The following is a 27,902-nucleotide window of genomic DNA, read 5'->3' on the forward strand; positions in this document are numbered from 1 at the left end:
GGCTCCGTCCCGTTGCCAAAACCGGAGGCTGCGAAGCGGCGAGGAGAGCCCGAGGCGGAAACAAAGGTGCGGGGCGCAGGGAGGCTTGAGTCCCAGTCTGCCGTGTCCTGACAGCTGTGCCGCTGAGGCCACCGTACGCGCAGAGAAGCGACTGCTGTGAGAGGTTCAGATGCAGTCAGGAATTTTATTGACCACTTTTATGAAGACTGAAGTCCTGCCGTTACTCATTTTTCTGCAGAGACGTATTATGGGAGGGAGGTTTATTTTATTCTCAGGACTATTCCAGGTAATTTTACACGAAATAAAATAGGTTGTTACTGAGCCATTCTGGGCCCAGAGCTGCCACATTTGGTGATTCGTTCTCACGTAACCAGGACCCAGGAGCCCACCCCGCACTGGCCGGGCGAGCAGACTCCCTGGTTCTGGAAGCAATCAGAAACTTCCAGAGCCCAGACGTAGGCTGGTGAGAACTGTCACCATGGCAGAGACCAGGAGCAGTCAGCTGACAGTGACTCTTACTGCCTGTTGTCAGAAGGGCCCCCGCCGGCCTCCCCTTGACCTCTGTACCCCGCTCTGGTTTCAGCATGCGGGCGTGGGCTGTCCTGGGCGTCACTCTGCTTGTGGCCTGCAGCCAAGTCTTCTTCCCCTTCCTCCTGAGGGACGGGGACCACTTCTGGGGTGAGTGATGAGTGGAACGCGGCCCTCCCACCTTCTGAGCTGTCTCTGGGCTTGGACAGCGGGCGGGCAGGTGGGACCTGCGGGCATCCTGCCGTCCCCCCAGGGGCGCAGGTGTGCAGGGGTTTTAAAGGATTAAAATGTAAGTCTTCCTGAAAAAGCAAAACAAAACAGTTTCCAATGGTAACACCACAGGAAACTTTCATTTTTAGCTGCTTATATATTTGGAGAAAAAATATTGCTTTGTGAGCAGCTGCTTTGCCACAAATCATTTTCATTAAATAACTTCTGTGATGTGTCTTCTGGAATCAGGGAGGTACAGTGCCAACCTTGGTTTGAAAGCTTTGGAGATGCAGTGGTTAGAATAATCACATCTATTTTTGTTTTGCTTAAAAAAAAAAAAAAGGAAAAGGAAAACTCCCCAAACCCAGGACGGGCTGTACCCAGCGGAGTGCGAGAGGGCGTTTGGCGGGCGCTGCAGCTGCCAGCCCTGGGGCGAGTCACGCCGCGCCGGGCGGCGCCTGTCCCCATGTTCCTCAGCGTGTCGGGCAGGCTCGCTGGGCGGCGCGCCCACACCGGCCTGTCCCCGGGAGTCACGGGCCTCGCCCAGCACCCCAGGCATGGCCAGCGCCCTGGGTCCTTGCGACGTGTCCCCACCCCGCCGAGCTGTGCCTCCTGCAGGGAGCCACCGGCTTCCAGTTTCACTCAGCGCCAGCGCTGCGTGATCTCAAGACGTTGCCCGCAGAAGTCCAAAGCCCTCCGTGTCCACGCCGCCCGGGAGTCAGGGCGGGGAGGCGAGCCCGGTGAGCGGACGGCGTGGGTGGGCTCTGACCCCCCAGTTACAACCGGGGCCTTGGTGTCCCCCCGTCCTCCTGTGTGAATGGGGAAACTCTGCCACACTCACTGTGAGCGCTGAGAGCGTTGTGCGGCCCCGCGCTGGGACCGGACACAGACTCGCGGGTTCAGGTCTCTTGGGGAGCGTGGTTCCGGCCCCCCCAGTCAGCCTGGTCCCAGGCGCGTGGCAGACGTTCAGCAGGGGTCCTGTGAGCTGATCGATTGTCCTTATGCTGCCCTGTAGCAAGCTCCTGGTTCGCGACCCGCGGTCGCAAAGGCCAGAGTCCGCAGCTGATCGTGACAGAACCGCCCAGCGGGGCGTCTGGCCAACGGGGTGTAAAAATGCGCCTCGCTCTTCAGTTTTAGAATCAACTTAGAAATCAGGAAATGTGGCGTTTATAGCTTTGCTAAAGTAATTTTTTAACTTATTTCCCCATCTCTGAGAGATGTAATTTTCTTTTTAGCTTAAATATCCAGTAAATATATAAATAATGCACAATACAGGATCCAGCAAAAATGCTGCACTTTGGAGACTTATTGTTGATTAGGATATTTTGAAGCTGGCTTACTACTTGTTTATAAATCACTCATGTAGAAAATAATATTATTGAAGGTTTCAATTTTACATTAACGTAAGAGATTTTTTTTTTCCAGTTAATAGTAAGCCAACAAAAGCTTTGAAACAAAATAACTACTCGCTGTGAACTTTCTTTGAAACAATCTTTATCAGTCAGATTTCACCAGGGCCAGACGTATGTGACGCTGCCACTCGGTGTGTGTGAGTTGCGGTTTGTATCGCTGGCACTCACAGACGGGCGCAACCCGGGGCGCGGCGTCCTCCCCGTCCAGAACCAGTGTTTGTGTGAAGCCGAGATTGGAGTGTGGCCGCCTTTGCAGGACGCACTGCACGGCCACAGCCGCGGGGGGCGGAGTGACAGGCCAGCGGGTGGCAGGAAGCAGGCGGGGCCCTGGGTGCCAGCCACAGGGTCTCAGCAAACAGAGGTCATCACAGGGAGGGGCGACCAGGCCCCCAGGGCAGTTGGGCCACAGCCAGAGCCAGCGCCCTGTGTGGCTGTGGAGAAGGGGCACCGGCTTCCCACACCGAGGGCCCTGCTCTAAGTACAGGGGACTTGCTGTGATCACCGGGCAGAGGCAGAGGCAGACTGGGCTGCAGGAATTATGGGGACGAGGACAGATGTGCGGGATGTTTGTGGTCCCCTGGGGACAGATGCAGAAGGCACCTGAGGCCAACGCCTGCCAGCCCTCGAGGGGCCCTTGCCGGGGTCCCAACCCTGGCTCGGGGTGGGGCAGGTACTGGGCACCCGATGTCCATGTCCTCTGGGGACTTGCACTCAGAGTCCCTCAAACTTTCTAACGGGTTCTGGTCACCTCAGGATAGAGACTGTTAAAGTCCCTTAATTCTGTTGAACTCAGTAACTATGCCTACTTCTTTCTAAAGCTTCTGAAAAGTACTTTTTAAAACCAGTTTTACCAGATAATGTTTGAAAATATTCTGATACCATATTTATTTTTGGAAATAAATGGATCTCTTCAGATAAAACATCGATCATGCAGCAGATAACTTAGTAATAGGAGCGCCCTGCGCACATCACCAGGAGGACTTGCCTCTGTCGTGTCACTCGTTGGGACCTCACATTTTAACTCGGAAACGCGATCGTGGTTTAGTGCGTTCGGGTTGCATTAACAGAGCACCTGAGCCTGGGACTTAGAAACAGCAGACGGTATTCCTCTCAGTTTGGAGGCCAGCAACTTCAGAGTCTGGGGCGGGCCCTTCCTGGTCCACAGATGTCTCAGGGGGGACGGGGCTCCCCAGGGTCCCTATGTGAGGGTGCTGACCTGAATTCATGAGGGACCAGACTTGTGGCCCAATCACCTCCCAGGGACACCAGCTCCTACACCATTACGGCACTAGAATTTCAACCTGTGAATCTTGGCAGAAAAAACATCGGCCTGTGTTCCAGACATGCAGCTAAGAGCCAGAGGTGTTCTGGACAGTGAGAGGCCAGGCCCCGGCCGGGCCCCACGCGCCCACCCACCCCAGCCGGGCTGCATGCCCAGAGCTGACGTGACGAGAATTGCTGGACGTCCATCGTGTGCTGAGTGGGACGTTTATTCCACAGGGACGTCTGAGGAGTCTCACATCCTCGGCATTTTGGAGGCCAGCAAGCGCCTGGTGGATGCCGCCATCCATAGCACGATGGAAAGGTGCCGCGTGGGGGGCCCCGGGGCGGGGGGTGCGCCCACCACCCAGCGTGGGCCTGGCCCCGTGCCAGAGCCCGCCCCGCCCACAGTTACCTCTCGGAGTCCCTGTTTCACAGATCAGGCGGAGGCACCTTCACTTTCAGAATTAGCTCGCACAGTATTAATGTTACGGTGTCATGTTAGATGTTTGTAAAGCAAACAGACGTGAAACTGAGGAGCCTGTTTTCCCCTCACAAGCTCACGATTTTGCTGGAAGTGAACTAGTAATTACAGAAGCTCTCAGGACACCAGATATCACCAAGCAGTCATTGCTTTGTTCCAAATTTCTGTTATTCCAGCCAGAAAATTCTTTATTGCCAATACTCGTTTTTACTTGTTTTCTAAAAACTCGAATCGAAGGGAGAAAGGGAATTCTCGTGCGCTACCCGTGTGTGCGTGGAGGCACGAGGCGCGGCAGACGGGCCACTGGTCACCTCGGCCTCCGAGCAGTGCCACACACTCAGCAGCCTCTGCACCTGTGGGCCTGGGGCCCCAGCAGGGCCGCACGCCCCCCGAGGCCCCGTCGGCCGAAACCCAGCTGTCTGCGTGGATTTTTATGGGAAGGTTTATCGTACCCGGTCGCTATGGAGATCGAATGACTCAGGCTGAGTGTTCGTACAGGGCGCATCCCGGCCGTTCTGTCTCTCAGTGCCGGTCACCTGCTCGTGTCCGTGCCCCATCTCAGGGCACCCTCGCCTGCCCCCGGGGTCCTGGAGGCCGCCCGGTAAACGTCTGCTTAACTGGAGAGTAGCGAGTTACCAAAACAACCGTGCGTAAGGGTCAGCCGCCTTCATGTCTCCCCTCGTGCTGTAGAAACCTCCAGAAGAGAGAGGCCCTCTCTCCATCGCGGCTCCTGTCTCTCTCCAAACTCCCTGAGCCGACGAGCCGAGCTGTTTCCCGCGCAGCGGAGATAATGGAGGCCTCGGTGCGGGCGGTGAGGGGCGGAGCCCACCTGGGCCCGCGGCAGTCGCGGTCTCTAACAGGTAAGCGCACCTGTGGGAGCAGGGCCCGGAGGGAGCAGCTGACCCCGCGGGGCTGGGCAGGGAGCCGCCTCCATCGCCACGAAGTCCTGTCCACTTGAGACGAAAGCGACTGCTCTTAAAATGCCGATAAAAATGTTTAATTTTTGTTAGTCTGAGAAGCAACTGTTTCTCTGCTATTCAAATTGAATTTGGTCAAGTAGCTCAAGAATGTGTTCAATAAGGAGAGAGAACTAGCAAAAATAAGAGTTTTCTGGGACGCATCCTCAAGAAGGAAATGAAAACCCCCCACACGGGAGAGGCTTCTGGAGACGGGCTCTCGCACACCCTGAGCCACCGGACTGGGCTGGGGGGGCGGGCACTGTCCTGCGAAGGCGGGGGCTGTGGCTGGGCACACCGCCTCCCGGTGCCACGCGACGGGTAACGCTGAGGCCGCCTGGGCCGGGCTTACCTGGGGCTCAGAGCGCTGGAAGCCGCGTTTCTGAGCAATCATGAAGCAAAATGAATGTAGAAAACCCCCACCCCGAGCAACGAGGAAGCTCGAGGGGCTGAGAGGGCCCGTCTAGAGCAGGGGCGGCCTCCCGCACAGCGGCGCGGGTCGCGAGCGGGCCCCAGGCTCCGAGGCCGGAGCCCGCGCTGAGACCGCGTTGGAAGTGCCCTGCGCCGGGGCGGGGGCGGGGGTCGCCACAGCGTCGGGCCCGGTGTCCCCCGCAGACGCGGTGTCGGAAGCCCTCCTGGCCGCCATCGCACGGGTGTCTGGGTGCCTGCCACACATGCTGCCCCCGAAGTGTCCACACACCTGCCTGGCCAGCAAGTACCGGCTCATCACAGGGGCGTGCAACAACAGGTGTGTCCCCGCGCCCTCGTCGCCTCACGCGGCTCGGTGTGCACGTGACCAGGCGCCACCAGGAGGGGACCCTGGACCGTCTGCGGCCGCCCACCCTTCCGGCCCCGGCTCACGCGTGTGCTCGCTCGTTTCTGCAGAGACCACCCCAGGTGGGGCGCCTCCAACACGGCCCTGGCGAGATGGCTGCCCCCCGCCTATGAGGACGGCATCAGTGAGCCCAGAGGCTGGAACCCCCACTTCTTGTACCACGGTGTCCCTCTGCCCCCGGTCGGTACCCCAGGAGGCCGCATGGACGGTACAGGGGTTGGGTCCCCGTGGTGCTGGAGGAAGCCCTTCACGGCACCCGGCCCACGGAGCGGGCTCTCCGCGGGTGGGCGCTGACCTGACTCCTGGGACCTCGCCCCCCTGCGAGGTGGGGAGTCACATCTCACCGGCTCTCCAGCGGGGTGCTGCAGGTTTAGACTGAGGCCTGGCTAACGCTGTGCCCTTTACAAGCCCCTCTGCGGTTCTGATAGGCCCTGTGCTCGCACGTGGAGGACTGGGCTGTTCAGACCCGTGTGCCAACTAAGTGGGTTGCTCATTTATGCAAAGGTGGCGATGGCCGCCTACCTTCAGGGGCAAATTAGCTGCCGAACTCAAACCTAATCCGCCTGCCTCTTTCCTCGTCCAGGTGCGGGAGGTGGTGAGACAAGTCATTGAAGCTTCTGACGAGGCCGTCGCCAATGACGACCAGTTCTCCGACGCGCTGACGGCGTGGGGGCAGTACGTCGGGCACGACGTCGCCCTCACGCCGCAGAGTGTCAGCGAAGCCCCGTTCGGGGGAGGGGCGGACTGCCAGCTGGCCTGCGAGAACCGGCACCCATGCTTCCCCATTCAGGTAGCACGTCCCCGGTGTTCATTTTACCACGGAACCCATAGCTGTTGTCCTGTTCCTGGGCGAATGGTCACAGCCGTTAGGACTGTCCCGTGCGCCCCGCCGTAAATGACCTGAGCGCACGTGTGCGGTGGCTCCGTGTCCCCCCCGCGGGCCGCGCCCGGCCGTCCTGGCCCCGGGCTGCGCGGCGGGAGCTCGCGCCCTTCTCCCCCTGTCAGCGACTGGCCTGGACGTGGCTCATTTACGCCGCCTCGGCGCCCGGTGTGTGCCGCGTCGTGCCGCAGCCAGCCAGTCGACGTCTCGGCGAGCGTTGAGGTAGTTTTCCGCCTGGTTGCTGTGGCGGCGTCGCGAGCAGCGAGGCTGACGTAGGCAGCCCTCAGCGCTGGTGGGCCTGTGCGCACCTGGCCGACCAGCCACCAGGGACAGGCCTGCAGCTCTGGGGCGAGGGCCCGGCATCCCGAAAGGGGCCGCGAAGTTCCTCTGTGTCCGTTTCGGTCGCTCGACCTGAGAGCGCAGACTGTTTCAGAGAGGCCCCCTGGTTTGGGGCTCGCGTCCTCGCTGGCATTGGTCCCAGAAACCTTCACTGCAGCTGCTCTGGCCACGCCGGGCTGTGCTTGGGGCGGCCGTGGGAGAGCGGCGATTAGGCCCCCCGGGCCGGCGGTGCGGAGGGGGCCCCAGCAGGCTGGAAGGGAGCCGTGTCGGGGACGGGGGGGTGGCGAGCAAACCACATGGCGCCCTGCCCAGAGGGTGCGACGGGCCTGGACTGAGGGTGGACACGCGGTGTCCTGGGTCTGGCCAGCTGGGGCTCCCGGTGTCTGTGGCGCGGGCGCCGCCGAGAGCCCAGGGTGAGTGGCTTGCCCTTCCCCGCAGCTCCCTGCCAACGCCTCGCCGGCCGCCGGGCCCGCCTGCCTGCCCTTCTACCGGTCGTCGGCCGCCTGCGGCACCGGGGCCCAGGGCGCCTTCTTCGGCAACCTGTCCACGGCCAACGCGCGGCAGCAGATGAACAGCTTCACGTCCTTCCTGGACGCGTCCACCGTGTACGGCAGCTCGCCGGCCTCGGAGGCGCAGCTGCGCAACTGGAGCAGCGCCGAGGGGCTGCTGCGGGTCAACACGCGGCACCGGGACCGCGGCCGCGCCCACCTGCCCTTCCCGCCGCCCGGCACGCCCTCTCGCCGCCTCTCCCCGCGGGGGCCCCTCTCCCCCTCTTCCTCCGGTGGGACTGCCGCTGCCAGCGAGGCGCCCGCCCTGGCCGCCCTGCACACGCTGTGGCTGCGCGAGCACAACCGCCTGGCGGCCGCGCTCAAGGCCCTCAACCCGCACTGGAGCGCCGACACCGCCTACCAGGAGGCCCGCAAGGTGGTGGGCGCCCTGCACCAGGTGCGCGGGCCGGGCCCCGGGGCAGGCGGGCGGCAGCCACGGCGGCAGCAGTGGGGGGGGGGGGGTCACGGGCGCAGGCCGTCTGCAGCCGCCCGGCAGGGCCTCGCCGCGCCGGTCCCCAGAGCGCGGCCGCGGGGACAGCGGCGTCGTGTACGGACGGGATTTGGAGACAGAGCAGAGGGCGCGAGGGACGTGACCTGCGTGCGATTGGCCCATTAGCAAGTTACACGAGAGTCTGTTTTAATTCTTCCCTGATTACGACGATTTTTCTGTGTGTGGGATCGAGATCAGGACCTGGGGTGACGCGTCCGGTGGCCAGTTCTGGTCGACCCGTCAGCTGCTGGCTCCTCTCCCGCCGGCCGGCGCCTGCAGGCCAAGTAGGACATCTCAGCAGTTTCTTCATCACTGTGTGTGGGGTGTGTGTGTTTCTGTGCATGTGTTACGTGGTGTGTGTGTGTAGTGTGTATGTGTGTGTCATGCATGGTGTGTGTGGTGTGTTTCTGTGTGTGGAGGTGTGTGTCATGTGTGGTGTGTGTGTGTTATGTGTGGTGTGTGTGGTGTGTTTCCGTGTGTGGAGGTGTGTGTTATGCGCGGTGTGTGTGGTGTGTCTGGCGTGTGGAGGTGTGTGTCATGCGTGGTGTGTGTGGTGTGTTTCCGTGTGTGGAGGTGTGTGTTATGCGCGGTGTGTGTGGTGTGTCTGGCGTGTGGAGGTGTGTGTCATGCGTGGTGTGTGTGGTGTGTTTCCGTGTGTGGAGGTGTGTGTCATGCGTGGTGTGTGTGGTGTGTTTCCGTGTGTGGAGGTGTGTGTCATGCGTGGTGTGTGTGGTGTGTTTCCGTGTGTGGAGGTGTGTGTCATGTGTGGTGTGTGTGGTGTGTCTGGCGTGTGGAGGTGTGTGTCATGCGTGGTGTGTGCGTGCAGTGTGTGTGCCGTGTGTGAGTCTGTGTGGGGGGTGGGAGCAGGAGCTGGCGTGGAAGGCAGGTGCCCGACGCCGGCGGCGTCTGGCTGGGCTGGTTTTCTCACTGAGCTCCGGCACTGACCTGAGCCGTCCCTGGAGAGTCGGGGTCCGACGGGATCGGCGACGTCGCCGGAAGGCAGGTGACCCATGGGGATCCGCTGGGGGGGCTGGAGCGAACGCGGAGGGCTGCCAGAGAACGCGCCCGGGTCCTCGTCTCGGTCCGAGCGAAAGTCAAGTCGCTCACCAGACACCCTCTGGCCTCCCGAACCTGGGGGCGGCAGCCCGTCGGGAGCCCAGCACGGGACACAGGACCACGTGGCAGCTCTGCCTCCCGGGGACTGGTCCGCACGATGGCGCCTGCAGGTTTCCTGTCCCTGGTCCCTTGGGTAGGGGCCGCTGCTCGGCCATCCTTCAGGCACAAGTGATGCCCGTCCCTCGGGACACGGGCCGTGAGGGGCACCGAGGTCCAGACGCCAGGCCTGGCAGTGTCTGCGAAACTGCGGAGCCCGGGGCCAGCGAGCCAGGCCAGACGGGGCGGCGGCAGGGGAAGGGAGCTGCCCACGAGGCCGAGCGAGGACGCGCCAGGGCGTGCTACGGGGGGCTGTGTGGAGCCCCGCAGAGCACGGGGGGACTCGCGCTCACGGCCGCGGGCCAGAGTGGTGCGGCGGTCCGCGGGGACCGTCTCAGCTGCTCCGCCGACCAGGTCGTGAGGAAGTGGTGGAGAAGGGGCCCCGGGACGCGCTGGCGAGGGGACTCGGTCGCTCGGTAGCAGCCCGTCGGGCACGAGGGGCGTGTGCGGCACGTGCCTTCGGGATTCTGGGGTGCACCGGCTGAGCTCCGGGTAAGGAGAAAGGGAGGAGGCGTCATCAAAACCCTCACGCTCGGATTTACGGTCGTCGCCTGTCCCTGGTGCGGCAGAGGGAGGCCGGTCCCCGTCTGCCGTGGGGAGGAGACGCCGCAGAGGGCCTGCGTGGAGGGCAGTGGTCGCCCCGCGCTGGAGCCAGGCCGTGCTCACCTGAGGCCCCCGCCACGTCCGCACCGGGCTCCAGGGGCTGTTTCTGCGAGCGAAGTCACAAGTACCCCGGACGCTGATGGAGGGCCTGGGGGCTTCCCTCTCATCAGCCGCGAACCCCGACGCGGGGCCTGCCACTCATGTCTGTCTGGCGTTGCCTGCCCCGTCAGTGGGGACAGCGGCCGTGCCCCAGGCCCCGCTGCCACCTCCGCTCCCACGAAGCACCACGTCACACTGAGAAGACACATCTCGTCGTGCGGGCGGAATGCGTCACCAGCGTGCAGGTCCTGTGACTTCTTAAACGCCGCGGGACGCTGGCAGCTCACCTCCCTGACCCCTGGCCCGACACACTGGGCCGCGCGAGCATTCCCCCTGGGCACGCCTCTCGGATGCAACTCACAGGCCAAGGTGTCCTCTAAGCTCCAAACCAATTCGATGCTGAAAAAATGCTGTTCAGTGCAAAGCGAGACCCTCGTACAGCGTTCCCCTGGGACCAGGCCGCACGTTGTCGTCGCCGGGCCAGCGATGGCATCAGGAGCCACCGCCCACAGGACGCTCAGCTCTGCCAGTCTTCAGCTGAACCCGCGAAGAGCTCGCCGGATCAGGTGTTAGCTGCTCACCGGGAGGGAGCCGCTGTCACTGTCGGCTGCCCACCGGCAGAGGGTCTGCGCTGGCCGGGCCCGGGGCCACGTGTCCCCCCCCTCCCCCAGCACCTTCCCTGTCAGGAGCCACCCCGGCCCCCAGCAGCCCCATCAGCGTCCGAGGACAAGGCTCCATAGTTAGCCCGTAAGTAGGAGCCATGAAAATCCACTAAAAACCGAGCCCTCTCCGGGAAGTTCCGAGGTCCCCGGCACAGCCTGCGCGGCCCAGGCTGTCTTCCCGCCCTCCCCGCTCTGCCCCCCCCCCCAGGACAAGGCACTGTCCGTCCCTGTTCCAGACGCCGCCGCGTGTCCTCGCAGGGCGGGACAGGAAGTGGGAGTTTAGGCTCATGTGGAAAACCCCGCTGAGACCCGCGACGGCCCCGCGATCGCCGTGTCTGTGGCTCCGACAGACAGCGAGCAGCCGGCAGGGCAGACGGAGGGAGAGGGACCGAGCGCGCGCGGTCCTCGGCTGACGCGGAGCGGCGAGGCCCGGCCCGGGCGCCGCGCACGCTGCGTCGCGATGGCAGCGCCGTGCGCGTTCACGCTCACAGACCCCGCGGGGAGGCTGGGGGGGGCTGCCCGAACCCCGACTCACACGTCCGTGCGTCTGCCGCGGGCCCTCGGAGCGCAGGTTTCCGGGCCGCCGCCCGGTGTGCACGCAGCGCCGGCCCGTGGAGGGCGTGAGGGAGGCGGCGCTTTGGGGGTTTGGGGGTGCACTCGTTTCTGATGGAACACGGCCTCGCCCTCGGTGCTGTGCCGCCTGCCCGCCCTGCCCCCCAGACGGCATGTGGGGACCCGTTGGACTGTCCTAGCTGCTGGAGCTGCTGCCCCTGCTGCCCCGCCCACCTGTCCCTTGGGGGGGGGCACCTGGCTCTGCCCCCGCTGCCCCCGCTCAGCAGCTCTGGGCTCCCCTCTCTCGCAGATTATCACCTTGCGGGACTACGTCCCCAGCATCCTGGGCCCCAAGGCCTTCGGGCAGCACGTGGGCCCCTACAAGGGCTACGACCCCACCGTGGACCCCACGGTGTCCAACGTGTTCTCCACGGCCGCCTTCCGCTTCGGCCACACCACGGTCCACCCACTGGTGAGGCGGCTGGACGCCAGCTTCCAGGAGCAGCCCGGCCTGCCCCCGCTGCCCCTGCAGGACGCCTTCTTCAGCCCCTGGAGGCTCCTCGAGGAAGGTGCGCCCGCCCCCCGGCTGCCCCTCCCTCCCCGCGGAGGCGCCGGACGCGACAGGGGTCAGTGTTCACGGGGGGTGAACGTGTTCGGACCCTTTGGAAGCCCGAGCCAGGCGACAGACACGCTTCCCCCTCACACTTGGGGCGTGGCCGGGGCGCAGCCGGTGCGCCGGCCCCCGCCTGCTGGGCAGAAGTCGCCATTCACGCCGCACCCTGCAGGTGGCGCCACCGCGCCGTGCCGTCGTCCCGCGGCCATGCTCAGCGCGGGTAGCTGCAGAGCGGGACAGCTGGGCGCGGCGGAGAACCGGCTGTTCAGGAAAACTGTTCCGTTCACTCCTTCCCCCTTTCCCCGTGTGCCCTCTTCCTGGCCGGGAGCTTCTGGCCCGTGGCGGCAGGCTCCCGTGGGCTTGGGCTGGAGGGCGGGGAGGAGGGCGCAGGAGCTCCCCACCCTGTGGAGTCCCCGCCTCTGCAGGAACCTGGCATTCGATGGCCGCCACCGCTTTGTTAGGGACAAGCCTGGCGCGCGGCGCGGGGCCATGCGTCCTCGGGAGCAGGGAGGCTGGCCATGACGCGGGGTGTTTTCCAGGCGGCCTGGACCCCGTGGTGAGGGGCCTTCTGGCGCGGCCGGCCAAGCTGCAGGTGTGGGGGCAGCTGATGAACCGGGCGCTGACCGAGAGGCTCTTCATGCCGCCGGGCCCCGGGACCTTCGACCTGGCGTCGCTGAACCTGCAGAGAGGCCGGGACCACGGGCTGCCAGGTCAGCCGCGCCGCGGCCTCCCCGCTGTCGCAGGAGCCGTGGGGGTGGGGAGGTGCAGCGTCCAGGGCAGACCGCACAGGTGGTCGGAGCCCACCGGTCTGTTCCTCACGTCCAGTCCCGAGCCCCGCACACCTGGCCCCGCTGCCTCGGGCTGTTGCTAGCCGGCTGGCCCAGGGTCCTGCCACTGGCGTGAGCAGAGACCCTCTCCTCAGGCCGGGCCCGTGCCCCTCCGCTCCTGCGTCGCACCCCCTCGGACCCCCGTCCACAGCCGTCTCCCCTGGGGCCACCTGTCCTTGGGCTCCAGAGTCCAGCCATCCGGTCAAGCTTGAGTGCCCGAGGCTCAGCACCTCACGCCAGGTTTTGTGCGCAGACCCGCACCCCTTGCAGGCTCTGCTGGCATGTACAGTGGCTCACGCAGTCCCGCCTCGCCCGGGGCCCCCAAACCTGCCGCAGGCGTGAGCTCCCCAGCCCCCAAACCCTGAGAGGCTGAATCGCTTCACCTAAAAACCCGCTGAGGAGCCTGGAGGACGCGTCCAGGCAGGGCCCAGTTCTCGTCCAGCGAGTGGACGATGGACGCGTCCGTGCGCGTCAGGGATGCTCAGGCCGAGGCCGTTGGGTCGCGAGCTCGCCAAGACGCGCGTCCTGAGGACGAGGACGTGCCCCACGCGCCGTGAGAGCGGCTTGCTCACTCAGGCCACAGGACGGGCTCCGCAGAGGAAGTCCCGGTCCCTGCCCGCACTGTCCCGCCTGGCGGCCTGAGGCCACGGCCGCATCCGACCCCGCACCGTCCCCTCCGGGGCTGGAGACGGCCGTGGACGTGCTGCTCAGAGCGGCGAGGAAGGAGACGCACGCGGGGTCCTACGTGAAACAAGACGTGCCGACCCCCCACAGGACGCGGAAGCTTTGTGTTACTTTCACTATTTAAAATCGCTTAGAGCTGGTCTGTACTACTATAGATCTTAAAACTTTATTTCACTTAGTATTTTGAAAACAATGCATTTTCTCCGCAAGCGTGGAGTGAGGAAGCCGCGGCGTCCCCGAGCCGTGCGGCGGGCGCCGGGCGCGTCGTCCGAGTGAGCCGTCAGTGCTGGGCTGTCACTCACGGGGCCACGGGACACTTGAGGGCGACGCTGGGCCGGAAGTGGGTCACAGCATGTGTATGTGCGCATGCGTACGCACACGTGTGCTTGTGCACACACATGTGCATGTGCATGCGTGTCTGTGCACTTGTGCGTGCGTACGCGTGTGTGGGCGCACTGTGCACATGTGCCTATGTGCATGTGTGTGCATGCATGCGTGTATGTGCGTGTTTGTGTGCATATTCGTGTGTGTGTGTGCGTGTGTCTGTGTGCATGCGCCCTCATGGTCCTGTGGAGTGCGATGCACTGAGCAGAGAGGGTGACGGCCTGTCTCAGCCCCTCACAGGGACGAGAGCCCAGTGCAGGTGGAGGTGCCGAGATCCAGGCGGGGCTCGGAGCCGCCCTGCTGCTCTCCCGCGTGTTTGTGACCGGACTCTTTGTGAGACCCTGATGTCTGGACTGTCCCCCGACTCCTGTCCACAGGGCGGGGTGGTGGCCCACTTTCTCTGTAGCTGGCCCTTCGGGACAGGACTTCATGGCTGTAGCCGTGGCGTTGAGTGCGCAGGGCGGCAGTGGCGTGGACGGGTGCAGACTCGGGCCCCGTGACGGAGCGCGCGGCCCCTGTGCCCCGTGCAGGTTACAACGAGTGGAGGGAGTTCTGCGGCCTGCCCAGACTGCAGACCTGGGCCGCCCTGGGCAGCGCCATGGCCAGCGGGGACGCGGCTGGCAGGATGAGGGGCTTGTACGAGCACCCCGACAACGTCGACGTCTGGCTGGGCGGCCTGGCCGAGGCCTTCCTCCCCGGCGCCCGGACCGGGCCTCTGTTCGCGTGCATCATTGGGAGGCAAATGAAGGCCCTGAGGGACGGGGACCGGTAGGTGCCTGTGACCAGTCGCGCCCGAGGCCTGCGCAGGAGGGGCTCGCCACACGGTCCCGGTCGCGTGGCGCTGGGTGTCGGCTCCCCGGGAAGCGGTTACTGTGCCGTGAGATGAGCCCTGTCTTCAGCACGTGGACGCCTGAGCCCTCGCTGGCTTCGCCGCGTCACGTGGTCACATGGAGACACGGGCATCGTGCGAGGAACAAATCGCATTTCAGACGCCCGGGGACGCCGCCCGTCCTCAGATGCTCTGACCGCGTCCGCGGGGCCTGGGGAGGCGGAGGCGGGCTGGGCGTGGGGCCAGTGGGTTCCGACCAGGCGCTGCCCCCCACCTCCTCGGCCCTCAACCCCCAGCCCCCGGCCCAGCGTCCAGCCCCCACGTCCACACGCTGCCACCCAGGACGAGTGGGGGGCGGGGGGCGGTGTGGACGAGCACGGGGAAAGCCTGCTCTCCGAGCCCGACACGCCCAGTGCTCTCCTCTTCGTGGGCCCTGTGCCTGAGTCAGATTGGTTCTGGAATGTTCACGTTCCTTCGAGAGGAGCTTGTTAGCTCGCCTCACCCTACACGGCTGGGTCGTTACTGTCCGAGCTGCAGCGTTGCAGGCGGCCGAGTGTGCCGGGGCCGGTAACGAGGGCCCCTCGCTGCGGGCCGCGTCGTCACCAAGCTCGTGTGGTCCGAAGAGCTCGGGGTGCGGGAGGCGGTGGCGCGGAGGCGGCCCTCGCGCCACCGGACCCCTGTGCTCGCTCTCGGAGGTTCTGGTGGGCCAGCGACGGCGTGTTCTCCGCGGCGCAGCGGCGGGAGCTGGAGAGACACTCCCTGCCGCGGGTCGTCTGCGACAACACCGGCCTCGCCCGCGTGCCCGCCGACGCCTTCCGGCTCGCGCGGTCCCCCCGGGACTTCAAGGCGTGTGAGGACATCCCGGGCCTGGACCTGGAAGCCTGGCGGGAGGCTGCGCCCCCAGGTAACCGCGCCCTCGTCACCTCATGTCGCCCCTGTAGACCCTGCCCCGGGGAGCGGCTTCTCACACCGAGGCCTCCAGTCGCCGTGTGTGGAGAGAGCAACCGATGGGGCCGACATCCCCGCGGGCGGGAGGGCTCGTCCCGGCCTGGGCTCTCCCTGTCTGTCAGAGGCGCTGCCCTGCGCGCTGCCGAGTGCCCAGCGAGCGCCTGGGGCGCGGCGGCCGCCTGGGGTCCCGCTGTCTCGGGCCTGAGCTGTGACAACCCAAGGACACGCCGGGCTCGCTACGGTCCCCACGAGGAGAGGGAGGGGGTAGCAGGTCGGACGACACACTGTAGGGTCGTGTTGCGCGGCCGACACTTGGCCGTGGCCGTGAGGCTCTGGGAGGAGCGCGGGGCTCGGCCGGGGCTCGGCCGGGGCTCGGCCGGGGGGGCTCGGGAGGCTGCGGCTGCCACGGCCTCCGGGTCCCTCTGCTGGCGAGACGGCCGGGCCGCCCGCGGCAGCGGCTGATGCACGCGCCTGTCACACGCGTCTCGTTCTCTGTCACAGTCTCAGTCGCGCTCGGCATGACCCGCCCGCCCGTTCTGTCCTGGGGGACGGAGCCACTCCGGCCCCCAGCAGGAGCTCAGGGTGGGCTGACTGTCACCTCCTAAGCGACAGGCCCTTTTCCAGGCGCCAGGGACAAACACACAGGCGTGCTCACACGCTCACACGCTCACGTACACAGGGCGCGCTCACGCGCTCACGCGCTCACGTACACACAGGCGTGCTCACATGCACACACGCTCACGTGCACACGGCGCGCTCACACGCTCACACGCTCACGTACACAGGGCGCGCTCACGCGCTCACACGCTCACGTACACAGGGCGCGCTCACACGCTCACACGCTCACGTACACAGGGCGCGCTCACGCGCTCACACGCTCACGTACACAGGGCGCGCTCACGCGCTCACACGCGGCACCGACACTCTGCGTGGGGAGACGGCCGGCGAGCAGCAGTCTGGGTAGTGCCCTCCGTCCCCGTGGAGTGCGGGGCACCATGGCGTGACGGGCGTGGGGCTCCACGAGAGGGAGAGTCTCCCCTCGGGGGGGGCACCCACGACCCAGGGGCCCTGCGAGGGTGACGGGACATGAGGGGCCAGTAGGTGAGCCGGCCTCGGCCCCGGGGGCCCGCCGTCCCCCTGCGCAGGGCGCGGTGTGCGGGGTTCCAGGAGGAGACCGTCAGGACCTAGTGGGGAGCATGCGTGGGCGCACCGGCTCCGCAGAACCGGGGCAGCCGCTGTGATAGGCCCTGGAAGGGAGACGGTGGCCCGGCCCCCCGCTGGTGCTGTGGGAGCCGCCGCAGGGGCCGGGGTGGAGCCCCGTGACTTCCCGGGGGGTGAGCCGCAGGGCTGCCCAGGGGAGAGGCCTGTGGGGGCTGGCGGGGCCCTTCGTGACCGGGGGGCGGGTGTGAGCGGAAGGCAGCGAGGGTGGAGGAGGGGGCTCAAGCGGAGGGCGTGAGTCTGGGTTGCTCCCTAAATGCCACCTGTGCGGGTCACCCTTAACGCCGAGACACCGGGCGCCGTGCCCCGCTGGGCGGGTCTGGGAGGCAGTCCTCGTCCAGGCCCTTGGATGGAAGGTGGGGGGCAGGGCGGGAGCCGGCGGTCAGCCCGAGGGTGTCCAGGGCCACCGGCCGCAGACAGGCCTCCAAGCGGGCGACCAGCCCTGCGAGGCGCTGCCGGGCCTCCGGAGCAGGCGCTGCGTGGAGGGCGGAGCTGAGCAGGGACAGCTCAGGGCCGCGCCAGGCCAGCGGCGAGGCCGTGCGCAGTGGATGGCCCATGCCGGCCGCGAGCTGCTTCGTCTGCGCGTCCGACGGGGCTGGGTGGGACCTGGAGCCCCAGCGAGGTCGGGGTGGGGCAGCCTGAGAGGAGGCAGACGGAGGGGAGCGTGTGTCCGACTGGCTGTACCTCCCAACCCTGCACAGGTGACCCGTGTGGCCTCCCAGAGAGAGTGGACGGCCGGGACTTCGTGCTCTGCAACGCGTCGGGGAGGCGCGTGCTGGTGTTCACCTGCCAGCACGGGTTTGCGCTCCAAGGCCACGAGCAATCGGCCTGCACCCCCCGGGGGTGGGACCCCCAGCCCCCCGTCTGCAAAGGTCAGTCACTTCGAAACGCGTCTTCGATGGCTTCACGTCCGAACGGCCCCTTTCAGATGTGGTTCAGGGCGGTGCCACCCACCAGAGGCGGCTCTGGGCACGGCCGCCCCGGGGGCCGTCTGGGCATGGGAAGCAAACGTGGCTTCCTTAGCTGCCCACGTCCCCAAGTTGACACCTTCGTGGGCGGTGAAGGGTCAGTCACGGCGGCCGGCTGCACAGGGGACAGGCAGGGAAGGGAGAGAAGCCACACACGGCCCAGAGCCAGGGTCTCACGGGACCCCAGACAGATGCCCCACGGGGGGTCGGCGCCCAGCCCGGTCAGCTCGTCGCCTCCTCGTGCGCTCGGTGCCCCCGGGCCCTCCCTCCGGCTCCGCCCTTTCGCCTGCGTGGAAGGGGCGTTGGGCGGCCAGGTGTGGATGATGCCACGCAGAGCCGCAGGCGAGGGCTGGGGGCCGAGTCGCTCCCGCCGAGAGGGGGGACAAGGGACACTGTCCTGGGCAGCACGGGTCCCCCGAGCCTTGGGGTCCGCCCGCGAGGGCAGCCTGGCCACGCAGAAGGCCCCCAGCTCGCGCCGGCCCCGACTTGGTTTCCGATAAGAAGGTGGCCGCAGCCGGCAGGAAGCAGCGGGTCGCGTCCTGGGGTCAGCGTCAGGGCCAGAGGGGTCACGTGCCCAGGGCGCTGCGGGGAAGCGAGGAGAGGCGGGTGGTCCGCGTGGTCCGGAGTGACCTGGGAGGAGGGGCCTCAGCAGAGGAGCCGGCAGGCACCCCGCGACCACGGGGGCGACAGCCCCCTTCCTCCTGGGCGGGAAGGGGCCGCCCTGCCCGAGGGAGGCCCGCGGGCGGCTGGGGCGCGGCGGGCCTGACGCGCACTGTCCGCGCAGACGTCGACGAGTGCGCGGCCGACGCCCCCTGCCACGCGTCGGCGCGGTGCCAGAACACGAGGGGCGGCTTCCGGTGCCAGTGCGCAGACCCGTACGTGCTGGGCGAGGACGGCAGGACCTGCGTGGGTGAGACCGCGCGCCCCGCTCGCCGGCGGCCCCTCCGGGCCTGGGGTGTGGGCGCAGCCGCTGGCTCCGTCCTCGTGTGCGCAGGCGTCCGGCGCCCAGTGCGCGAGCGCCACCCCCGAGGTCCCCGACCCGCCCGCTCCGGGCAGCCTCCGCCCTCTGTCTCGCCCCCTCCGGCTGAGGCTCCTGGCCCTCTGGTTCCCGCCGGCCCTGCTCAGGTCTCCGAGGGTGGACGCGCCCGCCTCAGCTGGGGAACCCGCTGCGGTCTTGTCCCCAAGGCCACCGCCCGGGCTCCACGCGCCGCGGTGTGGCGGTGCTTCCTGACCGTGGCCGTGGCCGCTGCCCCTGGCTGTGCCCGACACAGGCGCCCTGCCCCTGCCCGACCACCCGGCACGGCCGCTCCGCACCGTTTCTGCCCCACCAGGGGCGTTCTGGGGGGCCCCAGGGTCTCGGCACCCAGATTGCTCTCCCGGGTTGGGGGGAGAGTGGGCCATGGTGTCACGTGGGGAGGGACAAGGGTCCCATCTGTTTGGCAGGCTGTCCCTCGCCTCACATTCCAGGGTGGGGGTGGCCCAGGACCGGGGTGGGCTCGGGGCCGGGCCGTGCACGCTGACCTCTGCCCGGGGCTGGCGGGCTCCTTCACCGGCCTGTTCTTGCCCCAGACTCGGGGAGGCTCCCGAAGGCGTCCTTGGTGTCCATCGCGTTGGGCGCTCTGCTCGTCGGCGGCCTGGCGGGTCTCACCTGGACAGTGATTTGCAGGTGGTAAGTCGCCCTCGTCCGTGGCTGGCCGGGCCGGGAGGCCGCGCTGGTCTTCCAGGGCAGATGCAGGTGCCGTGCGGTGCTTTGAGCGGCGAGCATGGCGCCCGCTCACGCCGCAGGGGCTGAGTCCGCCGTGGCGTTGGCAGGTCCGTGGCGGCAAGAAGCGGTCGCACAGTGAGACGCCCTCGTCTCGGTGGGGGGCAGCTGAGCCCACGGCCCTGGGCGCTCGCGCTGTGGCGGGGCCGTCGCCGCCGCCCCGTCTCCACGGCCACGCGGGCAGCGCTGTCACCTGGCCGTGGCGACGGCCCTGTGCACGCTGCAGAGTCGCTTGCTGAGACCGTGAGCTTCAGGGGACTGTTCTAAGCAAAAGGCCCGAGGCGATTAGCTGGCCACACGCATGCTTCCTGGTTGTGTTCACGACGGCTAAATGCACAGGCGATGTGGGCACTTGTGCTAACCGGGGCGTCGCCCGCAGGTCACACGGCTCTGAATCCTCACCGCCGGGCACGGAGAGGGACGGGAGGACCACGCCCCCTCGGGACGCAGGCGGGCCTGGGAGGTGAGCGGCCGCGTGGCGCGGCCCACGCAGGCTCCCGGCGTCACACGCTCCCGTGAAGACCGGGGTCTCCGCAGGCGGCGGGTGCTGCTGTGACCACGCACGGTCCTTCGCTGCGCCAGTGCAGGGCGCCCGCCCCCGCCCCCGTTTGCAGCCTCCTGCTGCGCGCTTTCTGCTCAGACAGCCGTTTTCAAAGGAGGGTGACGCATCGGAATGCAACCCGCCTTTGAGAAGGCGGGGACGAACCTGAGTCGGGCCGGGGAGCCCCGGCAGCCGAGGGCGCCGCCCACGCCGTCCCTCTCGCTGGCCCGCGGCAGCAGGCGAGGAGCGGGGAGAAAGCGGCGGCTTCTGAAACGCGCCGTTTCCAAAAACGAAACGATCGCAGCCAGTGTGGGGAAGATCGGTCCAAACCCACTTCCTACCGCCTTTACCTTACGTGCGTGACCCCAGGTGACATTGCTTGTCCCAGACGGAAGGGCCTGGCCGACCTGGCGATGCTCAGGGCTGACCGGCCTGTCGTGGGGGCGTCCGTCACAGTGCCAGCCTCCCACACGCGGCCCACGGGTGCCCTGCGGGAGCGAGGCCCCCATCCCCCCCACGCACAAACCATGCCTGGCCCGCGCCGCCTGACCATGACCCAGGCCGTGGGCACGGTGTCCTGTGTGCCGTGACTCAAGTCACTCCTCTCCCGTAGGGCCCGCGGCGGCTCCATGGGGAAGCCCTGTGTCACCGAGGGCGGCCCCCCAGCTGACCCAGGGACAGACGGTCCGGCCTGGAGCCAGGAGGCCCCTTCCTAGAGCGGGAGGCGGGGAGACGCGCGGCCCCCGCCGGCCCTCGCTCGCTGAGGCGGCTGGCAGCGCCCCGCGTGGCCCAGGCCGAGCTCCCTGGGACCGTGGCCGGGCGGACGGACCGGGCACCTGCACGTTGTCCGATGCCCGGTCAGGACAAACCGACCCGGACGATGAAAACAGCTGCGTGTTTCAAAATTCACCGGAAACGCGACGTACTTCAAAACTGTTCTGCATTTCAAAACCCCCAGAGACCATTGTCCAAATAGAGGCAAATCTAGCACCACGGCCCCGCTGGGGCGGCGGGCGGATGAGCAAACCGGACTCCTCGTGATGGCTCCGCTGCCCGGTCGCGCCTCGGGCGGCCCGGAGGCCCGGCCGGAGGGTGTGGGCACGTGCGCGGGTGTCGGGGGACCCGCCCCTGCCGCCCAGGCTTCTCCTCGCTGCTGGGGCTTCGTGTCCTGCACGTGTGGGGTGCGGCCGTGCGCTGGCCTGCGACGGGCTGATGGCTTCGCGCGGCTCCGTGTGTCCCCAGCGTCGCCCAGCACGTGAACGCCCAAAGAGAGAGGCAAGCGCAGTTCAGCCAGCCACGGGGCCGCGGGCGGCGAGCGCGGGCCCAGCTGCCCGTCCCCCGAAGCTGCTGTTCCAGCCGGTGGCTGGACTGGATGGCGTCGTCGTTAAGCCTCTGCTCATGGCCAACGCCGGGCGAGCGGGTGAGAGCCGCGCCACCCGGCCGGAAGGGACCCCCGTCTCGCTGTGTGCCTGGGAGCCGCGGCCGGAGCGGGCCGTGCAGGACAGCGGCCTTCCCTGAGGGGCGCAGGCCACGCGCCGGTTCCCTTGGCAAACAGCACCACCTGCTGGCGGACGTGCGCACCACCCGCGGCCGAGCGTCCCTGTGGGGCCCTCGCGCGCGCCCCCGCTGCCCGCCCCTGCTGGGGTCCCCGCCCACTGTCCCCTGGGCCGCTGAGCCCGATGCGCTGCGGATCTCACAGCCGCCAGCAGCGGCCACGGAGCCTAGCGGGTCCACAGACCGGCGTCAGCCACTGCCCAGCGGCAGGGTCTCCGTGCGGTTCGGCTTCAGCGCTGCTGTTGGCAGATTCTGCGTCTGTTTCTCCAGATGCCTTGTAGAGCCATCGGATGCTGCTTTACCAGTATGTTCTGTAAATAGTCGAATTTTTTTTTTTAACTTGGGGAAAGAACATTCCGTATCTGTCGGCACAGTGACAAAAATGGTGGCAATAAAAATAAAGGCCTTATCAAAAAAATCGCATCATTTAATTTTTCTCACAGAACAGCAACCTGACAGTTTTCGTTGCCGTTAAGTTTCACTCTGTCGTAGCTTTTGGCGGAGGACAGAGACACTCATCTCAAAGGACGGCGATGACTTTGCCTGTTCTGTGTTTTGCACAAGTGGCTGTTTCCACTTTGACTGGCTTGGGCGGACGCGGGCCGGGAAGAGCGTCCGCCCCGAGTCCTCCTGCCTGGGTGGCTCCTGGCAGAGGGCGAGGGGCACGCAGGCCTCACAGCACGCCGTTGACCTCAGGCTCCTGGATCGATTCTTGGCGGAGATGCAGAATGCCGTCAGCCTCAGTGACACTTTCACAAAGGCAGTTTTTAAATCGGAAACGTGATCACTTCAGCTCCAGCCCACAGTGGAGGCAGCGGCGTTGGCCCCACCCGGTGGCCCAGAGCCGGGCGGGAGGCACGTGTCACCACCGGGCATGTGTGTCTTTGGGCCGAAACCCCAGGAGACACCGGGCCCCGCGGGGGTCGTTTGTGGTCTGAGCCCACACCCTCACTGACCCAGCCGTTGTCACGGGGTCTCCAGTGAGTTGACGAGATCTAGTGCGTGCCCGTCAGTTGTTTATTTTGTTGGCAGGAAGGAAGTTTCCTCACAGCTGGTGACTCACTCAGGGGTTTGAAGAACCAGACCCAGAAGATGGCCTCCTCCCCAGCAGGTCAGCGGGCAGCGACGGCCCACGCGGCGACCGACGCTGCCGCCCGCCCGTCTGACCGGCGCCACGGCCACCCGGGACGCAGGGGCGGCGCGGGCGCCGGCTTCCTCACCCTCACGCACGTTGCTTTGCACGTGAGGTACGCTGGGCAGACCCTGAAACGTTTAAAGGTGGGGAAAGTGAGGCGGACTTCTACGCATCAGCGCGGGGAAGCACGGGCGCCGTCCGCCCTGTGTGCCGGGAGGAAGGGGGCGCGTCTCGCCGGCGGGCGGCCAGGCGCAGGGCACGGAGGGTGTGCGGGCGCCAGCGCATCGGGGGCGCAGCGGGCAGCGTGGGGTGGACGTCGCAACGGTTCTGCCCACGAAGCTGAAGCAAACGTGCAAAAAGAACCCAACGTCAGAAAGCAGCGGAAGACGAACGGGTGAGTGGAAACGCTGACTCCACGGACTGTGACGGTCGGGAAGTGCCGCCTGACGTCGATTCTTCCCCAAAACCGGAAGAACCGGTGCCATGAGAGGCCACCGCGCCGCCCGGCCCCCCGGGCGTGACACGTGGGGCTTCTGTGCTGCTTTTCTTTCTTTTTCTTCACTGTGAAAAGTACTTTATTTGTTTAATTTCGTTTCATCTTTTTATTTTTAAAATTTTTCAATTAGCGTCGACGTTCAGTGTTATTTTATGCTAGTTTCAGGTCTGCGGCCTCGTGCTTAGACATCTGCGTGATCTCCAGCGGGCGCCCCGGCTCCACGCGGGGCCCGGCCGCACCCCCGTGACGCGGGCACCGCCGGCTTGCTCTTGGCCCTCCCGCCTGGCAGCCACCGTTCTCCGATCTGTGAGTCTGTGTCCGCGCGTTCATTTATCCCGTTCTTAGGTCCCTCTTTTTAAGCGAGGTGGCACGGTATTTGTCTTTCTCTGGCGGGGGGGCTGGGTCTGCAGTTGGCAGCTGGGTGGCGGCCGGGCCAGGCTCTGCACCGTCGGTGCCCTGGGGGCACCGCCTGGGTTGCATCTTCCTCATCGCGTTGGCCCGGCCGGGCACAGGACAAACCACCCTTGCGCCGCCCCGGCTGGCAGCCAAGTCCGGGTCCTCCAGGGCCGCGTGGGCTGAGACAGGCCCCGCGGCATGGCCCATCTTTGTGGTTGATGGGCAGGGGCGGCTCGGCCTCTTCCCCGCATGTCCTTGTCCCTGAACGGTGGCCACAAAGGTTCTAGAGAACGGGGTGGGAGTGTGGGGTCTAGCGACAGCCCCGCGTGACGCAGGCTGTGTCGTGTGCGGGAGCCGGGACTTGTTTTTGCTGCTGCAGACGTGACGGCGTCTGGTTCGCAGCGCCCTCGGGGCCGGGGGCGGAGCAGGTGGCTCCGGGCAGCGGGGCTGGCCGCAGAGTGGCAGGAGCTGAGTTCCACACCGGGCGACCCGCGTCTGTGCTGGGGCGGGGGCGTCTGGGATCAGGCCCCGCGAGCAGGTTGGCACTGTGCCCGTGTGAGTCGCCGGCTTGTTCGCGATGGCATGGCGTTGGCGGAGCGTGGCACGCCAGGGCGCACTAGGAGTAGGGTGCGGTTTTCGGGTGGGAACCTGGCGGTCCCTTGTGCGGGCCGCAGCGTGCCGCCCACGGGCGAGGAGCTGCAGGCAGCACAGGAGCTGTGGGGACAGCGGAAAGGCTGGAGGAGACAGTTTAGGTGACACACACTTTAATGCGGCTCCAAACGGACAGCGGGCAGAGGGCAGGAAGCTCTTACAGGACGAGGAGTGGGGAAGCCAGTGCTGTGCGGGCCGCCGCCCGGGCCTTCCTCCTCCGCCTCCTCGGCCTCCGCAGCCCACCGTTGGCTGAAGCAGAGCTCGCAGCACTGGGGGGTGGGGTGCGCACGGAGCAGCAGAGTGTGAGGGGCCCGGGGCGCCCCGAGCCAGGCGGGACAGGCGGGCCGCCTCCCGCTCAGCTGAAACGGCAGGGGCCTCGCCGCGCTCTGCTCGGCGCCACGTCTTCCCTGGCTCGTCTTCTCCGGCTCGGCGCTTCGGGCCGGCGGCCTCCGTGTCCACGGCCCGGTGCACAGGGCCGAGGGCGGCCTGCCGGCCCCGTGCGGGGAGGCGGCACCCCACGGGGCACCCACGGCGAGAGAGCCCGGCCGGCCCGGGCGCTGCAGCCCGCGAGGTCAGGGTTAAAGCCCGAAAGCCTGCGTCAGACGTGGTGTCGTCAGAGACGCACAGAGCGAGGCGTGTCCGCGTCGGTGAGGACATGACCCCAGGCCGCTCACGTGGGTCAGCGTCGGCCTCATGGAGCACGTGCCGGGGACGCGGGACGGACCGCGCTGGTGCCCGCCTCGCCGCCAGGCTGCCGTGGGGCCGGGCCCGGGGCGCCCTCCCAGCGCAGGGAGGGAGGCGGCTCCCCGGGGCTGTGGCTGCCGCCGCCTCCGTCCCTCAGGCGCTGTCCCTGTTTTCTGCGTTGACCGTTGAACAGACCACAGCCCTTTCCCAGGCCCAGCAGTCACCCTTGGGACCACCGCCCTGCGTTCCCATGTGGCTGGGACCACCACGTGACCAACAGCTGGGCTGCCGCGTCCTGGCTCAGGAGAGGCTGCAGCTTCTTGAGCCCCGGCCACGTGAGACGGCCAGCAGCTGCTGCTGCGGGGGGCGTGCGGCCAGTGACCTCAGCTCCCCTCCTCGGCCAGTGTCTGCGTGACCGAGGACCCAGTCGGGAGCCAGTCACAGCAGTGGGACCTTTCTCAGAGAGCGTGCGTGTGTGTCTGATAGCCTGTCACCTGGAGCCAGCCCCCAGATGCCGGAGCCCTGCGTGTTCCGTGACCAAAGCGTGGCACGGGGACGGGGGGCAGAAACATGCGGACGAGCACGGAAAGGTAGACTTCCCACGGTCAGCGACCCAGGAGGAACGGGCGCTTCAGGGATGAGCTCCCGTCCCTGGAAGCATCCAGGCAGAGACGGAATGTCCGCCTGGGGGTGACGCCCGTCCCCCTGTTCATACCACAGTGCCCCCACGCTAGGTCCACGGGAAGGCTCTGCCCGCCTGGCCTGGGCGAGCAGACCCCGGGACGGTGCGTGTGCGCACCCGTGACAGCGGGGCACTGAGGGCCTGTGCTCGGCCTTGGCTGTGGCGGGGCAAGTCCCCACCCGTTCCGTGGGGTCTGGGGCTGAGCCTGGCACTCGCACCTGGTCTGCAACTCTCCAGGTGGGTTCAGGGCCTTTCTTAGGAAGTTAGGAAGGAGCCGCCTGCCGCCCAGCAGCTGCAGAGACGGGGCAGAAGGCCACCCTGTCTGGGCCCAGGTCTGAGCAGTCTCCACGCCTGGAGCCCTACAGTGGCCCTGATGCCCCCCCAGGAGGTGACAGAGCCCACCTGCCCCTGTCCCCATGCTCGTTAGGGATGTGCTTCTGCCTCCTGGCCTGAAGGGCAGGCTCCGTGTGGGGGGCACACGGAAGCGGCTTCTCCGGTGAGTTGCAGGCGGGGCAGGCCGGGTCCCCAGCCTGACGGGCAGATGTGGCCTGTCCCCGCAGCCTCGCTGCGGTTCTTCAGCTCAGCTGGTCACGTGACAGCTGTGACACGGAGCCCTGGCCCCTTGGGCTGCCCTGTGCCCTGGACAGCCAACGCTGCTGAGGGCCTGGCCGGCCAGCCCGAAACCAGCCGCAGGGCTCCGGGTGCAAACAGTGGCCCTCGTGAGGGGGGCCCGCGCGTCCGGACAGTGGGCCCCGGCTGCTCTCGAGGGCCAGCGGTGTCTTCAGTGGCCGTGCCCCAGGGAGGCCAGTATGTCCTCAGCTGAACCCGCCTCCCCCCAGGGCCGAGGTCACTACCCGGGAGCCTGGTGCTGTTGTCCCCAGCAGCAAGGCTGGTGGCCCTCTACCCGTGGATTTTTCCCATGAAGACATTTTCCATTCCTACTCAGCAGACGGGGTGAGTCCAACTTGGGTTTGAGGACACCTCACTTTCTCCCCAAGGCCATGGCGGCTGCAGCTGGGATCCGGACTCACATCCTCCTGTGACCCCACAGGAGGCCATGGAGAGCGCGCCTCCCCCACCCCGAGTCCTCAGTGCCCGGGAACAGGAGAGCCTGGCTGCACCCGCCCCGGTGGCCCCACTGGTCCAGGTCAAAGCCACCAGAAGTAACCAGGCGCCAGGCAGGGCACGGCCTTCCGGTCTCAAGGGCGCTTGCGGGCCGGGTGCGGGAAGCCTGCTCCCCAAGGCCAGGCCTGCATGTGAGGGGCCGGCACGTTGGAACCGGACACAAGGGGCTCCGGCCCCGGACGTCCTGAGGCCACAGGGCCCGCAGGTGCTGGGGAGGGCCGGGGGCGTGGCCCTGAGAAGCCCTCCAGCCCTCCCCGGCCCGCAGCGTCCTCTGCGGGAAGCGGCCCCACCTCAGGGGTCCAGCTGACGCGCCTGGGTGGGTGAGAGTTGGGCTGGGATGGGGGATGCCACCTCCACAGCCCACTCTCCTGTGAGCCGGTCACACTGTCACCCCTCAGGGGCACTCAGGCCGAAGACTGGGGTCTGCGCCTCAGACGGCCCCTCCCCCACCACCGAGGCCTGCGGTGCGGAGCCGATGGGAGAAGCTGGCGTCTAGGAGAGCACCCAGCGCTCCACGCCCCCACCCTGTTTACCTGTCGCGGGGATCAAGATGGCAAGCCCGTCCTGTCCCCGGTGCGGGCCCGACTGCCCGCGCGGACAGAGGCTGGCGCCTGCTAACGAAACCCCTCTGCAGCTTCGCAGGTCGCCACCGCCCACCTGAACACTGGCACCACAGCTCGGCCTGTCCTGCCGGCAGGAGGCCATGGTGCCCGCCGAGGGCTGGGCGGGGGGCCCGTGGTGGGACTCACGTGGAATGTCACCAAAGGGGACAAACTCAGCCAGCGGCAGCTACTTACTCTAGGCCCTTGTTCCTTCCTGCCGCTCGAAACAGACGGTGGCCCTGGCAGCCACCTTGTGAGTTTGAGGACGCACGTCCCCCGAGGACGGGAGCGGACGCTGGACTCGGGAGAAGCAGACGCCCATCTCTGCAAACGACCCTGGTCTGGGCTTCCGTCGTGACCGCCGGCTCATAGCGGGCATTCGGCCCCGAGCCCCTCACCGCAGCGCTGGGGACGGTGAGCCAGGGGGTCGTGGCTGTTGGCCTAAGTGCCGGCAGCCTCTAGTTGGGAGACAAGACATGGTGGCAGGAAGCAGCCTCTGGATGCGAAGGCAGGCGGGTCTGCCGAGGACGTGGCGGCCCGTGCGGCCGGAGGCAGCGAGGGGGGCGTGCGGGCAGGCACAGGGAGCGACACCTCAGGCAGCAGCTTCCCGGGCATGGAAAAGGCTTCGCAGTGGCCAGGGGCCACCAGAGGGGCTCACGGGCCACACGGTTCCAGCTGTCGTCGCCGGCAGGACTGAGCGTGGCCCGTGCCTTCGCCGCAGGCGCCAGCCTGG

The 27,902-nt window shown here is 66.9% G+C and overlaps 1 protein-coding gene across 1 annotated transcript; it reads left to right on the forward strand.

Annotated features, from left to right (window-relative positions):
- Positions 1-19,214, forward strand: TPO (thyroid peroxidase). The gene is made up of 15 exons (XM_036224199.1): positions 1-66; positions 584-678; positions 3,651-3,735; positions 4,585-4,754; positions 5,466-5,598; positions 5,736-5,865; positions 6,269-6,475; positions 7,343-7,849; positions 11,381-11,639; positions 12,223-12,393; positions 14,109-14,346; positions 15,103-15,311; positions 17,275-17,445; positions 18,326-18,451; positions 19,111-19,214. The coding sequence occupies exons 2-15, from the start codon at positions 585-587 to the stop codon at positions 19,212-19,214; spliced, it is 2,604 nt and encodes an 867-aa protein (XP_036080092.1). The 5' UTR covers positions 1-66; position 584.
- Positions 19,215-27,902: the final 8,688 nt, after the last annotated feature.

This window comes from Rousettus aegyptiacus, unplaced genomic scaffold, assembly GCF_014176215.1.
Source record: "Rousettus aegyptiacus isolate mRouAeg1 unplaced genomic scaffold, mRouAeg1.p scaffold_m13_p_7, whole genome shotgun sequence".
NCBI lineage: Eukaryota > Metazoa > Chordata > Mammalia > Chiroptera > Pteropodidae > Rousettus > Rousettus aegyptiacus.